We start from the raw sequence: 16,604 nt of genomic DNA on the forward strand, positions 1-16,604 counted from the left end.
ACAGACACATATGTTAAGACAAACGGTGTGTGACCCGGATATTGGGATTTTGAAAGTTCATCAGGTGATTCTAATGTATACCAAAGCTTGGGAACTACTGGTTTAAAGAAAATTAAAAGAAAGCCAAGAATTAACTTAGTAAAACTCTTCACGTATGAAAATAGAATGAGATAAAAACAGAAATAAAGACACTGTGAAAATGCACGTATAACAAGAAAGCATTACTTTTGTTTTAGGATTATTAAATAACTGGAAGTTGAGAAATTCAGGAAAATAAATATATAGTTTTTTTTTTTTGTAGACACAGTTTCATTCTGTCGGCCAGACTGGAGCGCAGTGGCATTGTCTCAGCTTGCTTTAACCTCTACCTCCCCAGTTCAAGCAGTTCTCATGCCTCAGCCTCCCAAGTAGCTGAGATGACAGGGGTGTGCCACCACTCCCAGCTAATTTTTGTATTATTAGTAGAGACAGGGTTTCTCCATGTTGTCCAGGCTGATCTGAAACTCCTGCCCTCAGGTGATCCAACCACCTCAGCCTCCCAAAGTGCTGGGATTACAGACATGAGCCACCATGCCCGGCCAAATATATACTTAAAAGAAAATTCTCCTGTAAATATTGTTAACTCTTATGGTATGTTGAAGGAATAGTAAGCTATTAAGAAAAGTAAGAATGAGTTACGTTGCAAGTGAAATTACTGAAAAGGCATTTCATATACCTAAATATATTTTCTCGCAATATTTGAGATGATCAACTTAATCAAAGAAGACTTTTAAAATCACCATTCAAGTTTGTTTTTTTTGTTTGATAGTAAAGTAACACACTTTGATTATGATATGAAGGTATTTAAAGTGAAAATACTTAATAGATATTTGAGGCTATCCATTTTGTCGTCTGTCACTTGAGGAAGATATTATTCCTTTTGTTACTGTGTATATACCCAAGAAACTTGGTTTAAATGCATGTATATTGTGAAATACAACTTATTTTAACAAGTTTATTACATTTTTTTCTTCAAAAGACTATATATGTCATTTGGTTTTCTGGGAGTTGAGGAGGTTAGCTTCATTAAATTGTATTTTATAATATTCTAAAAGATCTGATGACAAGAACCATTGGATCCCAAGAGTCTAGAACAATGTCTAATTCTCAAGGAATAATCATTTAAATTTTATTCAAATTAATATATTGTATTACAGCAAAGGTAAAGGTGAGATGAGTTAGTTTGAAGCTGTTTAGATTTTCAGTAAAGTGATCTAAAAGTAAGTTATTGCCTGAGAAGTACACTTTGGTTCCTATTCTTTGTTACAAACAGATTATTACAACGTCGGTTAATAATCTTTTTAAAATACCTATAAACCTGCACACAGCCAGCAGTGCTTTGTGATTGTAATGTCAACCTGATTTAAAAATAAATTATTTCCCAGAGCAATCTATGGGCTATTCAGTCAATACATACACTTGGCTCTTGATAGAGCTAGCTGTAGAAAGCTAAAGCAAATTGATATTTCTTCCCCACATTTTTGGAATTGCACCTTCATATGTAAAGTCTTTGGTATGTTTCCAAGGTCAGATTGCATAGTTTTCATATGTTTTAAGTATGACTTTTATGTAGGGAAATTTTTATAACAAAACACATTTAATGTATTCATTTAGTGCCTTTAATTCTTGCTTGTTCTTTTGCATTACATTGATAAATTGTGTGATTTTTGTGTATTGTGCTCTTCTCCCGTGATAACTTACCTTGCAGATTTTTTCTCTTTTCCTGTCTAATCGTATGTACTTCTCTGAATTTATCCATTTCAGCATGTATTTAATCAAAGGATTAACGTTATTAATAAGTATAAAAATGGTTAAATAGTGTACAGGCTGAGAAAAGGAAATATTACAGATATGATAGGGGAAAGCTCACATTATCTCCAGTCCCAAATTAAAGTCTCTAAATTGTTTCAATTGTATATCCCATCACTAAAAATTTTTTTTTTTTTTTTTTGAGACGGAGTCTGGCTCTGTCACCCAGGCTGGAGTGCAGTGATGCAATCTCGGCTTACTGCAAGCTCGGCCTCCTGGGTTCACGCCATTCTCCTGCCTCAGCCTCCCGAGTAGCTGGGACTACAGGCGCCTGCCACTATGCCGGGCTAATTTTTTGTATTTATTAGAGACAGGGTTTCACCATGTCAGCCAGGATGGTCTTGATCTCCTGACCTCGTGATCCGCCTGCCTCAGCCTCCCGAAGTGCTGGGATTACAGGCGTGAGCCACTGCACCCTGCCACTAAAACTTTTTTTAAATTATAATCCTAATAGTGAAAACCTGTGATAAGCCTCCTCTCTCTTCACCATGCTGCTTTTCAGAGGGCCAGAGTTTTTGATGTACTAGAGGAGTGCTTAAGAAGTAACTATGTGGTGGCCAGGCATGGTGGCTCACGCCTGTAATCCCAGCACTTTGGGAGGCCAAGGTGGGTGGGTCACCCAAGGTCAGGAGTTTGAGAACAGCCAGGCCAACATGCTGAAACCCTGTCTCTAGTAAAAATACAAAAATTTGCCAGGAGTGGTGGCACACGCCTGTAATTTCAATTACTGGAGTGGCTGATGCAGGAGAATCGCTTGAATCTGGGAGGTGGAGGTTGCAGTGAGCTGAGATCCCACCACTGCATTCCAACCTGGGCAACAGAGTGAGATTCTCTCTCTCAAAAAAAAAAAAAAAGAGTAACTATGTGGTGATTATTTGAGACCTTCTTAGTTCTGAACTACATCTGTTTTCTAAATGTCTTATAAATAGTAAATACATGAAAAGATTTCTTCCTTCCACCCTTGGTAATCAGAAAACTGAGTGTATACCCTTGTTTGTTTATTGTATTAAAGTGTACTTTGCAGCATATGCATATTTATTAATAGAATTTAAAATATATAGTATTAACGCTATCATTATTTGTGTAAAAGTAATTTTAATGGACAGATAAAGAAGACAAACTATTTCATACTATACTGATCAAAATACTGTGATCACACAGTGGTTTTCAAATATCACAGGCTAATAACTCAAGACTCAGTATTTATTTAGACATGGTTCTAATGTTGGTAATGGGTCTATATCTTTATTTTTAATAGTCTTCTTAATAATTTAAAGTTTTCAAGGTCATTTTCTTATATCATTAGATTTTCATGGCTTTACTTTTATAGTGGACTAAGATGAATGCGTGCAAGGAGTGACAGTGCCACTACATTTCTTATTTGCTTATGATCACATACTCAGGTTTTTGTTGTTTCAGTTTTCTTGAAAAATCTGTGCTTGGTGCCTTTCCATTTTGCCAGTAGTTAAAAATAGATACTATTGGCCAGGCACAGTGGCTCATACCTATAATCCCAGCACTTTGAGAGTCTGAAGTGGGTGGATCATTTGAGGTCAGGAGTTTGAGACCAGCCTGGCCAACATGGTGAAACCCCATCTCTACTAAAAATACAAAAATTAGCGTGGTGGTACGTGCCTGTAATCCCAGCTAATGGGGAGGCTGAGGTAGGAGAATCACTTGAACCCAGGAGGCAGAGGTTGCAGTGAGCCGAGATCATGCCACCACACTCCAGCCTGGGCAATGGAGTGAGACTTCACCTCAAAAAAAAAAAAAAAAAAAAGACACTATTAGGCTTAAAGTCATTGAATTGGTCATATGTAACTTAAAATAAGAAACCAGTGAGGAATGCCATTTCTACTGTCAACTCCTTTGAGTACTGAACTCTTTTTGCTACTCTGTTAAATTTGTTTTGTGACACAAAGCAGTCTGAACTATGGACCAAGTGAGGGCATACCAGGCTTATTCTATATATTAAATATTAGCAACAATTAATTTTTTTCTTTTTGTAGATAAAAATAAATAGAAATAGAAGTTCTAATATTTTCTTACAATACACCACTCCATTTGTGTTGCATACTTCACTGTGGAAACTGCTCCAAGATGAGAAAGGTAAACAGAAAATGTTAAAGAAAATAGAATTAGAAATGACAAGTGCCAAAAGATAAATGAATAATTTAAAAATTGGGATGACTCCAGAAATTGTAATAAATTTGTAATATGCAAAAATGTAACAAAGGAAATATATAATGACTGAACCCTGCAGTTTGAACTATTGGGGACAAGAGCAAACATGTTGAATAGTAATAATAATAGCTGATAATTATGCTTAATGGATGCAAGCACTGTTAAGTGCTTTACATGTACTTAATCCTCACAATATTTTTGTGAGGTAGGTAGTTTATAATATTGTTATCGCTATATGACAAATGAGAAAATTGGGGCACAAAAGGGTTAAGAAACTTGCCTGAGGTCACACAACTACTAAATGGCAAGTCAGGAGTTGAACCCAAACAATCTAGCTCCTACAGCCGTACTTTTTTTTTTTTTTTGGAGAGTGAGTCTTACTCTGTCACCCAGGCTGGAGTGCAATGGTGTGATCTTGGCTCACTGCAACTTCTGTCTCCCGAGTTGAAGCGATTCTCGTGCCTTAGCCTCCCGAGTAGCTGGGACTACAGGCGCACACCACCACACCTGGCTAATTTTTGTATTTTTAGTAGAGACGAGGTTTCACTGTATTGGACAGGCTGGTCTCGAACTCGTGGCCTCAGGTGAGCCACTGTGCCTGACCCTAAGTCCATACTCTTAACTGCTATCATATTCTGGGTTTTATATAATCAGAAGTTTATGATACTGAAACGTCTGGGAAAAGATTACTCAGTAACAGTTACACTCTTTCAATTTGGACAACCCTGGTCATATAATTCGTTTCTGGCTTTTTTTATTATCAATTTCTTACTGCTGATCCAGTAAGTTATAGAATTATACTAGTATTTTTTTAATGGGCCCGTTATAATTCTCTTAATCTAAAATAATCTTTTTAGATTGAGTCAGACCTCTCCATTATATTATCTGAGACATCCACTCATGAGAGATGCTTAAATGAGATACTCATGAAGCCAAAGCATATTCCAACAATAACATTTATGTCAGTGGTTACTAGATGAAATACCATCTGGATTAGTCATGATAAACTATTTATTGAGGATATACTTACATGCTGGTAATTTGAAAATTTTTATCTTTCTGTTTTAAAACTTGTACAAAATTGGATTTTACAGTGATTCAAATAAATCACATTTATATTTGTTAAGTATTATTAAGATATATTAGATTTTTCAGCTAAAGCCAGATAGTAGGAATTCGGTTTTTTATTTATTAGAGGTATCACTTTTTGCTTTTATAGATACATAGTAGTTTACATTTTTATGGGGTACATGTGAATATTTTTACATGTATAGAATGCATAATGATCAAGTCAGGGTATTTGGGGTATCTCTTACCTTGAGTATTTATCATTTCTATGTGTTGGTACCATTTCAAGTCCTCTCCTAGCTTTTGTTTTGTTTGTTTGCTTGTTTGTTTGTTTTGAGACAGAGTCTCACTCTGTTGCCTAGGCTGGAGTGCAGTGGCACGATCTTAGCTCACTGCAACCTCCATCAAAATAGTCTCTGATGATCTTTTGTATTTCTGTGTTATGAGTTGTAATGTCTCATTTTTCATTTCTAATTTTTTTTATTTGGGTCTTTGTTAATCTAGCTAGTGGTTTATCAGTTTTATCTTTTTAAAGAACCAACTTTTCATTTTATTGATCCGCTGTATTTTTTTTAGTTTTAACTTCATTTATTTTTGGTCTGATCTGTATTATTTCTTTTCTGCTGTTAATTTTGTATTTGGTTTGTTCTTCCTACTCTAGTTCCTGAGGTGCATCATTAAATTGTGACTTTGAAACCTTACTATTCTCTCTTTTTTTTTTTTTAAAGACAGAGTTTGGCTCTTGTTGCCCAGGCTAGAGTGCAATGTGTGATCTCGGCTCACTGCAACCTCTGCCTCCTGGGTTCAGGTGATTCTCCTGCTTCAAGCCAACCGAGTATCTGGGATTACAGGCGCCCACGACCACACCCAGCTGATTTTTTGTATTTTTAGTATAGACGAAGTTTACCATGTTGGCTAGGCTGATCTCCAACTCCTGACCTCAGGTGATCCACCCACTTCAGCCTTCCAGAGTGCTGAGATTACAGGTGTGAGCTGCTGTGCCTGGCCTGAAACCTTACTACTCTTTTGATGCAGGTGTTTATTGCTATAAACTTTCATCCTAGTGCAGTTTTGGCTATATCCCACAGGTTTTGGTGTGTTGTGTTTCCACTTTCATTTATTTCAAGGCATGTTTTGATTTACACCTTAATTTCTTCGGTGACCCAGTGGTTATTCAGGAGTGTGTTTTTAAATTTTTATGTATTTGTAAGGTTTTCAAAGTTTCTCTTTGTATTGATTTCTGGTTTTATTCCATTGTGGTCTGAGAAGATATTTCATATGATTTTGATTTTTAAAAATTTGACGAGACTTGTTTTGTGGCTAAACATATGGTCTATCCATGTGCTAATGAAAATAATGTATATTCTATGTATGGCCATACCACCCTGAATGCACCCGATCATGTCTGATCTCGGAGAATAATGTGTATTCTGCAGTTGTTGGATAAAATGTCCTGTAAATGTCAAGCCTATTTGGTTTAAGGTCTAGTTTAAATCCAGTGTTACTTTAATGAACTTCTGTCTAGATGATCGAATGCTGAGGGTGAGGTGTTGAAGTCTCTGTTATAGTCTGGGAGTCTATTTAGCTTTAGTAATGTTTGCCTTATAAATTTGGATGCTCCACTGTTGGGTGCATATATACTAAAAATTATTAAATATTCTTGTTGGATTAATCTCTTTATCATTATATAATGACCTTTGTCTCTATGACTGTTTTTGATGTAAAGTTTGTTTCACTCATCATAAGTATACCTGTTCTTGCTCACTTTTCGTTTCTATTTGTGTGGAATATCTTTGTCCATCCCTTTAGTGTCAGTCTGTATGTGTCTTTACAGGTAAAGTGCATTACTTGTAGGCAGCATGTAGTTGGATCCTGTCTTTTATCTACTCATCTGGTCTTTGTCTTTTTAGTGGAGTATTTAATCCATTTACATTCAAAGTTAATATTATTATGTGACCCTTTGTTCCTGTCATAGTGTTAATTGTTTTCTGGTTGTTTTATAATATTATTTGTTTCCTTCTTGTTCTCCTATTGTTTGTCTTTGTTCTTTGGTGATTTTCAGTAGCAGTGTCATTTGATTATTTTATCTTCCTCTTATGTGTGTTTGCTTTACCAGTGAGATTTATACTTTTGTGTGTTTTCTTGATGGTAAACATTGTTCGTTCACATCCAGTTTTAGGACTCCCTTGAGCATTTTTTTTTTTGTGTAGAACAGATCTGGTGGTGATGGATTTCCTTAGCTTTTGCTTGTTTGGGAAAAATGTTATTTCTCCATTTATTAAAGATAGTTTTGCTGAATATAGTGCTGTTGACTAGCAGGGTTTTTTGTTGTTGTTGTTGTTGTTTTCTTTTAGCAGTGTGAATATGTCCTCCCATTCTCTCTGGTCCTATAAGGTTTCTGCTGAGAAATTTACTGGTAGTCTGATGAAGGTTTCTTTATGTATGACTAGACATTTTTGCTGTTTTCAGAATTCTTTCTGTCTTTGACGTTAAAACAGTTTGACTATAATGTGCCATGAAGAAGACCTTTTTGGATCTTAGCCTCTTGTATCTAAATGTCTATATCTCTTGCTAGACTTGGGAAGTTTTCATCTATTCTTTTATTAAGTAGGTTTTAAAATCCTTTCATTCTGTCTTGGCCGTCTGGGACCCCGATTTGAACATCTGGGTGCTCTGTGGTATTTCATATATCACAAAGGCATAGTTCATTTTTCTTTATTTTTGTCTGGCTGAATTATTTCAGAAGACCTGTGTTCAGGCTCTGATACTTATTTTTCTGCTTGATCCAGTCTTTTGTTGAAGCTTGCAAATGTATTTTTTATTTTATTCAATGAATTATTCAGTTCCGAAATTTGTGGGGGTTTTTTGGTTAGTTTTCTGTTTTTTTGTTTTTCGCTTTTTCAGTCAAGGTCTTGCTCTGTTGCCCAGACTGGAGTGCACTGGCATGATCTCGGCTGACTGCAACCTCTGCCTCCTGGGCTCAGGTGATTCTCCCACTTCAGCCTCCCAAATAGCTGGGAATACAGGCACATACCACCATGCCTGACTAATATTTTGTATTTTTGGTAGAGAAGGGGTTTTGCAATGTCCTGAGCTCAAGGAATCCACTCACCTCAGCCTCCCGAAGTGGTGGGATTATAGGTGTAAGCCCCTGCGCCTGACCTGGTTCCTTTTAATGATATCTATTTCTTTGGTAAATTTTTGGTTTATATCCTGAATTGTTTTGCTAACTCCTCTGTATTGTTTTTCAGAATTCTGTTGTATTTCACTGAGCTTCTTTAGAATAAATAATTTGGATTCCTTTTCCGGGACTTAGTGATTTTTTTGGGGGGGGACGGGCAGGGGCACCTGTTGCTGGGAAATTATTGTATTCCTTTGGAGATGTCAAGTTTCCTTGCTTTTTCATATTTCCTGTGTCCTTAATTGATATCTGTACATCTCTTATAGCACCTGGCTCAGAGGGTCCCATGCCCACGGAGCCTCCCTCATTGCTAGCACAGCAGTCTGAGATCGAACTGCAAGGCTGCAGCGAGGCTGGGGGAAGGTGGCCTGTCATTGCTGAGGCTTGAGTAGGTAAACAAAGCAGGCCAGAAGCTCGAACTGGATGGAGCCCACCACAGCTCAAGGAGGCCTGCCTGCCTCTGTAGAATCCATCTCTGAAGCAGGGCATAGCTGAACAAAATGTAGCAGAAACTTCTGCAGACTTACATGTTCCTGTCTGACAGCTTTCAAGAGAGTAGTGGTTCTCCAAGCACAGAGTTTGAGATCTGAGAACAGACAGACTGCCTCCTCACGTGGGTCCCTGACCTCCAAGTAGCCTAACTGGGAGGCAGCCCCCAGTAGGGGCAGACTGACACCTCATACGGCCCGATAACCCTCTGAGATGAAGCTTCCCGAGGAACAATCAGGCGTCAACATTTGCTATTCAGCAATGTTCACTCTTCTGCAGCCTCGGCTGCTGATACCCAGGAAAACAGGGTCTGGAGTGGACCTCCAGCAAACTCCAACAGACCTGCAGTTGAGGGTCCTGACTGTTAGAAGGAAAACTAACAAACAGAAAGGACATCCACACCAAAACCCCATCTGTACGTCACCATCATCAAAGACCAAAGGTGGATAAAACCACAAAGATGGGGAAATAACAGAGGAGAATAGCTGAAAATTCTAAAAATCAGATCACCTCTCCCCCTCCAAAGGAACACAGCTCCTTGTCAGCAACGGAACAAAGCTGGACAGATAATGACTGACGAGTTGAGAGAAGAAGGCTTCAGACGATCAAACTTTTCTGAGCTAAAGGAGGAAGTTGGAACCCATCGCAAAGAAGCTGAAAACCTTGAAGAAAGTTTGGACGAATGGCTAACTAGAATAACCAGTATAGAGAAGTCCTTAAATGACCTGATGGAGCTGAAAACCATGGCATAACAACTACATGACGAATGCACAAGGTTCAGTAGCCGAGTCGATCAACTGGAAGAAAGGGTATCAGTGACTGAAGATCAAATGAATGAAATGAAGCGAGAAAGGAAGTTTAGAGAAAAAAGAGTAAAAAGAAACAAAGCCTCCAAGAAATATGGGACTATGTGAAAAGACCAAATCTACATCTGATTGGCATACCTGAAAGTGACAGGGAGGATGGAACCAAGTTGGAAAACACCCTGCAGGATATTATCCAGGAGAACTTCCCCAACCTAGCAAGGCAGGCCAACATTCAAATTCAGGAAATACAGAGAACGCCACAAAGATACTCCTTGAGAAGAGCAACTCCAAGACACATAATTCTCAGATTCACCAAAGTTGAAATGAAGGAAAAAAAGTTAAGGGCAGCCAGAGAGAAAGTTCGGGTTACCCACAAAGGGAAGCCCATCAGACTAACAGCGGATCTCTCAGCAGAAACTGTACAAGCCAGAAGAGAGTAGGAGCCAACATTCAACATTCTTAAAGAAAAGAATTTTCAACCCAGAATTTCATATCCAGCCAAACTAAGCTTCATAAGTGAAGGAGAAATAAAATCCTTTAGAGACAAACAAATGCTGAGAGATTTTGTCACCACCAAGCCTGCCCTACAAGAGCTCCTGAAGGAAGCACTAAACATGGAAAGGAACAACCAGTACCAGCCACTGCAAAAACATGCCAAATTGTAAAGACCATGGGTGCTAGGAAGAAACTGCATCAACTAACAAGCAAAATAACCAGCTAACATCTAATGCAATGACAGGATCAAATTCACACATAACAATATTAACCTTAAATGTAAATGGGCTAAATGCTCCAAGTAAAAGACACAGACTGGCAAATTGGATAAAGAGTCAAGACCCATCAGTGTGCTGTATTCAGGAGACCCATCTCATGTGCAGAGACACACATAGGCTCAAAATAAAGGGATGGAGGAAGATCTACCAAGCAAATGGAAAACAAAAAAAGGCAGGAGTTGCAATCCTAGTCTCTGATAAAACAGACTTTAAACCAACAAAGACCAAAAGAGACAAGACCATTACATAATGGTAAAGGGATCAAGTCAACAAGAAGAGCTAACTATCCTAAATATATATGCACCCAATACAGGAGCACCGAGATTCATAAAACAACTCCTTAGAGACCTACAAGAGACTTAGACTCCCACACAATAAATAATGGGAGACTTTTAACACCCCACTGTCAAAATTAGACAGATTAACGAGACAGAAAGTTAAAAAGGATATCCAGGAATTGAACTGAGCTCTGCACCAAGCGTACCTAATAGACATCTACAGAACATTCCACCCCAAATCAACAGAATATACATTCTTCTCAGAACCACATCACACTTATTCCAAAATTGACCACATAGTTGGAAGTAAAGCACTCCTCAGCAAATGTAAAAGAACAGAAATTATAACAAGCTGTCTCTCAGACCACAGTGCAATCAAACTAGAACTCAGGATTAAGAAACTCACTCCAAACTGCTCAACTACATGGAAACTAAACAACCTGCTCCTGAATGACTACTGGGTACATAACGAAATGAAGGCAGAAATAAAGATGTTCTTTGAAACCAACGAGAACAAAGGCACAACATACCAGAATCTCTGGGACACATTTAAAGCAGTGTGTGAAGGGAAATTTATAGCACTAAATGCCCACAAGACAAAGCAGGAAAGATCTAAAATTGACACCCTAACATCACAATTGAAAGAACTAGAGAAGCAAGAGCAAACACATTCAAAAACTAGTAGAAAGCAATAAATAACTAGGATCAGAGCAGAACTGAAGGAGATAGAGGCACAAAAAACTCTTCAAAAAATCAGTGAATCCAGGAGCTGGTTTTTTGAAAAGATCAACAAAATCGGTACACCGCTAGCAAGGCTAATAAAGAAGAAAAGAAAAAAGAATCAAATAGATGCAATAAAAAATGATAAAGGGGATATCACCACCGATCCCACAGAAGTACAAACTACCATCAGAGAATACTATAAACACCTCTGCGCAAATAAACTAGAACATCTAGAAGAAATGGATAAATTCCTGGACACATACACCCTCCCAAGACTAAACCAGGAAGAAGTTGAATCCCTGAATAGACCAATAACAGGCTCTGAAATTGAGGCAATAATTAATAGCCTACCAACCAAAAAAAGTCCAGGACCAGATGGATTCACAGCCGAATTCTACCAGAGGTAGAGGAGCTGGTATCATTCCTTCTGAAACTATTCCAATCAATAGAAAAAGAGGAAATCCTCCCTAACTCATTTTATGAGGCCAGCATCATCCTGATACCAAAGCCTGGCAGAGACATAACAAAGAAAGAGAATTTTAGACCAATATCCTTGATGAACATCGATGTGAAAATCCTCAATAAAATACCCACAAACCGAATCTGGCAGCACATCAAAAAGCTTGACCACCATGATCAAGTAGGCTTCATCCCTGGGATGCAAGGCTGGTTCAACATACACAAATCAATAAACATAATCCAGCATATAAACAGAACCAAAGACAAAAACCACATGATTATCTCAATAGATGCAGAAAAGGCCTTTGACAAGATTCAACAACCCTTCATGCTAAAAACTCTCAATAAATTAGGTATTGATGGGACATATCTCAAAATAATAAGAGCTATTTATGACAAACCTACAGCCAGTATCATACTGAATGGGGAAAAACTGGAAGCATTCTCTTTGAAAACTGGCACAAGACAGGGATGCCCTCTCTCACCACTCCTGTTCAATATAGTGTTGGAAGTTCTGGCCAGGGCAATTAGGGAGGAGAAAGAAATAGAGTATTCAGTTAGGAAAAGAGGAAGTCAAATTGTCCCTGTTTGCAGATGACAAGATTGTATATTTAGAAAACCCCATCGTCTCAGCCCAAAATCTCCTTAAGCTGATAAGCAACTTCAGCAAAGTCTCAGGATACAAAATCAGTGTGCAAAAATCACAAGCATTCTTATACACCAATAACAGACAAACAGAGAGCCAAATCATGAGTGAAATCCCATTCACAATTGCTTCAAAGAGAATAAAATATCTAGGAATCCAACTTACAAGGGATGTGAAGGACCTCTTCAAAGAGGACTATAAACCACTGCTCAGAGAAATAAAAGAGGACACAAACAAATGGATGAACATTCCATGCTCATGCATAGGAAGAATCAATATCATGAAAATGGCCATACTGCCCAAGGTAATTTATAGATTGAATGCCATCCCCATCAAGCTACCAATGACTTTCTTCACAGAATTGGAAAAAACTACATTAAAGTTCATATGGAATCAAAAAAGAGCCCCCATTGCCAAGTCAATCCTAAGCCAAAAGAACAAAGCTGGAGGCATCATGCTACCTGACTTCAAACTATACTACAAGGCTACAGTAACCAAAACAGCATGACACTGGTACCAAAACAGAGATATAGACCAATGGAACAGAACAGAGCCCTCAGAAATAATACCACACATCTACAACTATGTGATCTTTGACAAACCTGACAAAGACAAGAAATGAGGAAAGGATTCCCTATTTAATAAGTGGTACTGGGAAAACTGGCTAGCCACATCTAGAAAGCTGAAACTGAATCCCTTCCTTACACCTTATACAAAAATTAATTCAAGATGGATTAAAGACTTACGTGTTAGACCTAAAACCATAAAAACCCTAAAAGAAAACCTAGGCAATACCATTCAGGACATAGGCATGGGCAAGGACTTCATGTCTAAAACACCAAAAGCAATGGCAACGAAAGCCAAAACTGACAAATGGGATCTAATTAACCTAAAGAGCTTCTGCACAGCAAAAGAAACTACCATCAGAGTGAACAGGCAGCCTACAGAATGGGAGAAAATTTTCACAATCTACTCATCTGACAAAAGGCTAATTTCCAGAATCTACAAAGAATTCAAACAAATTTACAAGAAAGAAAACAAACAACCCCATCAAAAATTGGGCGAAGGATATGAACAGACACTTCTCAAAAGAAGACATTTATGCAGCCAACAGACACATGAAAAAATGCTCATCATCCCTGGCCATCAGAGAAATGCAAATCAAAACCACAATGAGATACCATCTCACACCAGTTAGAATGGCGATCATTAAAAAGTCAGGAAACGACAGGTGCTGAAGAGGATGTGGAGAAATAGGAACACTTTTACACTGTTGGTGGGACTGTAAACTAGTTCAACCATTGTGGAAGACAGTGTGGTGATTCCTCAAGGTTCTAGAACTAGAAATAGCATTTGACCCAGCCATCCCATTACTAGGTATCTATCGAAAGGATTATAAATCATGCTGCTATAAAGACGCATGCACACGTATGTTTATTGTGGCACTATTCACAATAGCAAAGACTGAGAACCAACCCAAATGTCCATCAATGATAGACTGGATTAAGAAAATGTGGCACATATACACCATGGAATACTGTGCAGCCCTAAAAAAGGATGAGTTCATGTCCTTTGTAGGGACATGTATGAAGCTGGAAACCATCATTCTCGGCAAACTATCACAAGGATAAAAAACGAAACACCTCATGTTCTCACTCAGGTGGGAATTGAACAATGAGAACACTTGGATACAGGAAGGGAACATTACACACTGGGGCCTGCCGTGGGGTGGGGGAAGTGGGGAGGGATAGCATTAGGAGATATGCTTAATGTAAATGACGAGTTAATGGGTGCAGCACACCAACATGGCACATGTATACATATGTAACAAACCTGCACGTTGTGCCATGTACCCTAGAACTTAAAATATAATGGAAAATAGTAATAATTTAAAAAAAAGAACAGCAAAAAACAGAAAAACAAGAGGAACTCCACTATAGTGGGGTTTTGTGACACAGAAGCAGCAGGTAGGCTGCTGAGTTACCTTTAGGAAGCATCTTTGCTTTCTCGTCTATATGTAATTTCTCCAGTCTATACTCACACTCCCAGTCATGTAGTGCTCCCTACCACTCATCTAACACCAACATTAACTTTCTTTTGGGATTTTGACTCTGAGTCCTGTCTTTTCTAGTGTCTGCTTTTTGTTACCTGTTCTTGGGATCTGGTGTTCCATATATCACACTAGTTCTCTTTCCTATGACTCCAGCAGAGCTCAAGGCCTCATTTATAAACAAATTTGCCTAGCAGCACTTTGTTCTAGAAAAGACAAAAAGCTACACATTGCGAATATTCAGGCAACCTTGTTCACAGAATTTCTCATTCTCTACCTTGTTAATTTCCGTTTCTGTACTTAAGTGTCTTACACTAGAGAGAGAAACCTCTAGCCAATTGAGTTGTACTCTACGTTTTGTGTTTTAAAACAAGATGACACAACCTGGTGATATCAAGAACTCAGATTGTTTTCTTAGAAAACAATCAGTCCAGTGTTTGAAGTGGAATTAAAATCAAGTTCATAGTAAAATTTGAGGAAATTTGGTTGGAATTTAGGATGTATAAGATTATTTTTGGACTTCCCAATGAAATGCTTATACTTTTGAAATTCTCACTTCTTGAAAATTCAATTTAAAATGTTGAAAGATGTGGTATGACACAGATATCATGATAGCTTTCATCAAAATTAACCCACAATCATCCTTTCTAGTCTAAACTTTTAAAAAAATTTTTTACTATTTCAAATTACCTCAACTATGATCCAAATACAACAAAGTGGAACTATTATTTTCAACAAAAGGCTTAGAACAATAAAGTAGATGCTGGTTCTAAAATAGTAATTTTGAGTACTTTTAGAATTACTTAGTTGTGGCAGATCGAAACAAATAGAAATAAAGAATCAAATGTACTATGAAAGTCACCTATTTCTTTCTATAACTACTTTGCAAAAAAGGGTTCCCATGTAGGTAGGAAGAAAAAAAAGCTTTGATCAAAGTGCTATAATGTGACATACTTAATATGTTCTTTTTTTTAGGACAGTGGTGATTATCCTCTTACCATGCCTGGACCTCAGTGGAAAAAATTTCGTTCAAACTTTTGTGAATTTATTGGAGTCCTGATTCGACAGTGTCAGTATAGCATAATTTATGATGAGTATATGATGGACACAGTAATCTCCCTTTTGACGGGTTTGTCAGACTCCCAGGTCAGAGCTTTTAGGCATACAAGTACCCTGGCTGGTAAGTAATCGACATTTTATTTCCTTTTCGTTTAGTTTTGTTGAGTATGTTTTATTCTGTTTAAAAGCTTAATGAGAAGATTTAATTAAAAATTTAATCGGAATAAAACATTCATTTGAATAGTTTTTGTTAAAATTTATGCCTGTTTTGATAACTGGCATTTGATAGCCTTAAGAATGAAAATTGAAATTTTCTGGCCAGTGTCATCAAATGTCTGTCTGAATGTTTAGTTACTAATGTACATCCTTATTTATAACTGAAGAAATTTTAAGAGACCACTAGGCCAAATTCTTTGGAAAACCCAAGTAATAATAGTTGAAATTCCAAATTTATTCTATTTTTTCATCGCATAATTGCATTGTTTTATTGCTCATTATTATTATAGATAAGTGGGTAAATACTTGTTTATATATTTGAAACAATTCTATCCATTAGGGTAACAAACATTCTTCCCATTCCTAGTGCTATAATAACTTAAACATATTCAAATATTAACATCTTTAAAGTCAGTTCTTAAGGTAGGCTGTAGATAATTTGAAGAACTAACAGATTAGTTTTCACTTTTGCTTTCTTTTAGAATTATCATGACAACTTGTCAACCAACTATATTCATTTTTTTTCTTGACTTTCAGTAACGAGGTAATTTTCTTATTTTAGCAATTGTTCTATTTTTCCTTCACTGCTTTAACTGTGCCTACCTAAAATGACTATTTTTTTTCATTCATAATGGAGTGTGTGTATACTTGTTGGGTGTTCATAAGTGTATGTTTAAATAATCCCAAATTACATCTTTTTTAATAGCAGTAACTTTGCCTATATTCATCACTTATTATCATGACAAACCAGATTTAGACTCATTAGTTACATTTTATTTTGCATTTAAATTTTAATTTCTCATTTATCTAATTTATTTAAAGCA

General features: G+C 37.2%; 1 protein-coding gene across 2 annotated transcripts in view; it reads left to right on the forward strand.

Annotated features, from left to right (window-relative positions):
* Positions 1 to 16,604, forward strand: part of STAG1 (stromal antigen 1) — a 417,686-nt gene that overhangs the window by 213,745 nt on the left and 187,337 nt on the right. For both annotated transcript variants that reach the window (XM_003265265.4, XM_030816776.1), the window contains one exon: positions 15,481 to 15,685. In XM_003265265.4, coding sequence (XP_003265313.1) covers positions 15,481 to 15,685 — 205 coding nt within the window. The remainder of the gene's footprint in view (positions 1 to 15,480; positions 15,686 to 16,604) is intronic.

The sequence above is a fragment of the Nomascus leucogenys genome, chromosome 8 (assembly GCF_006542625.1).
Source record: "Nomascus leucogenys isolate Asia chromosome 8, Asia_NLE_v1, whole genome shotgun sequence".
Taxonomy (NCBI): Eukaryota; Metazoa; Chordata; class Mammalia; order Primates; family Hylobatidae; genus Nomascus; species Nomascus leucogenys.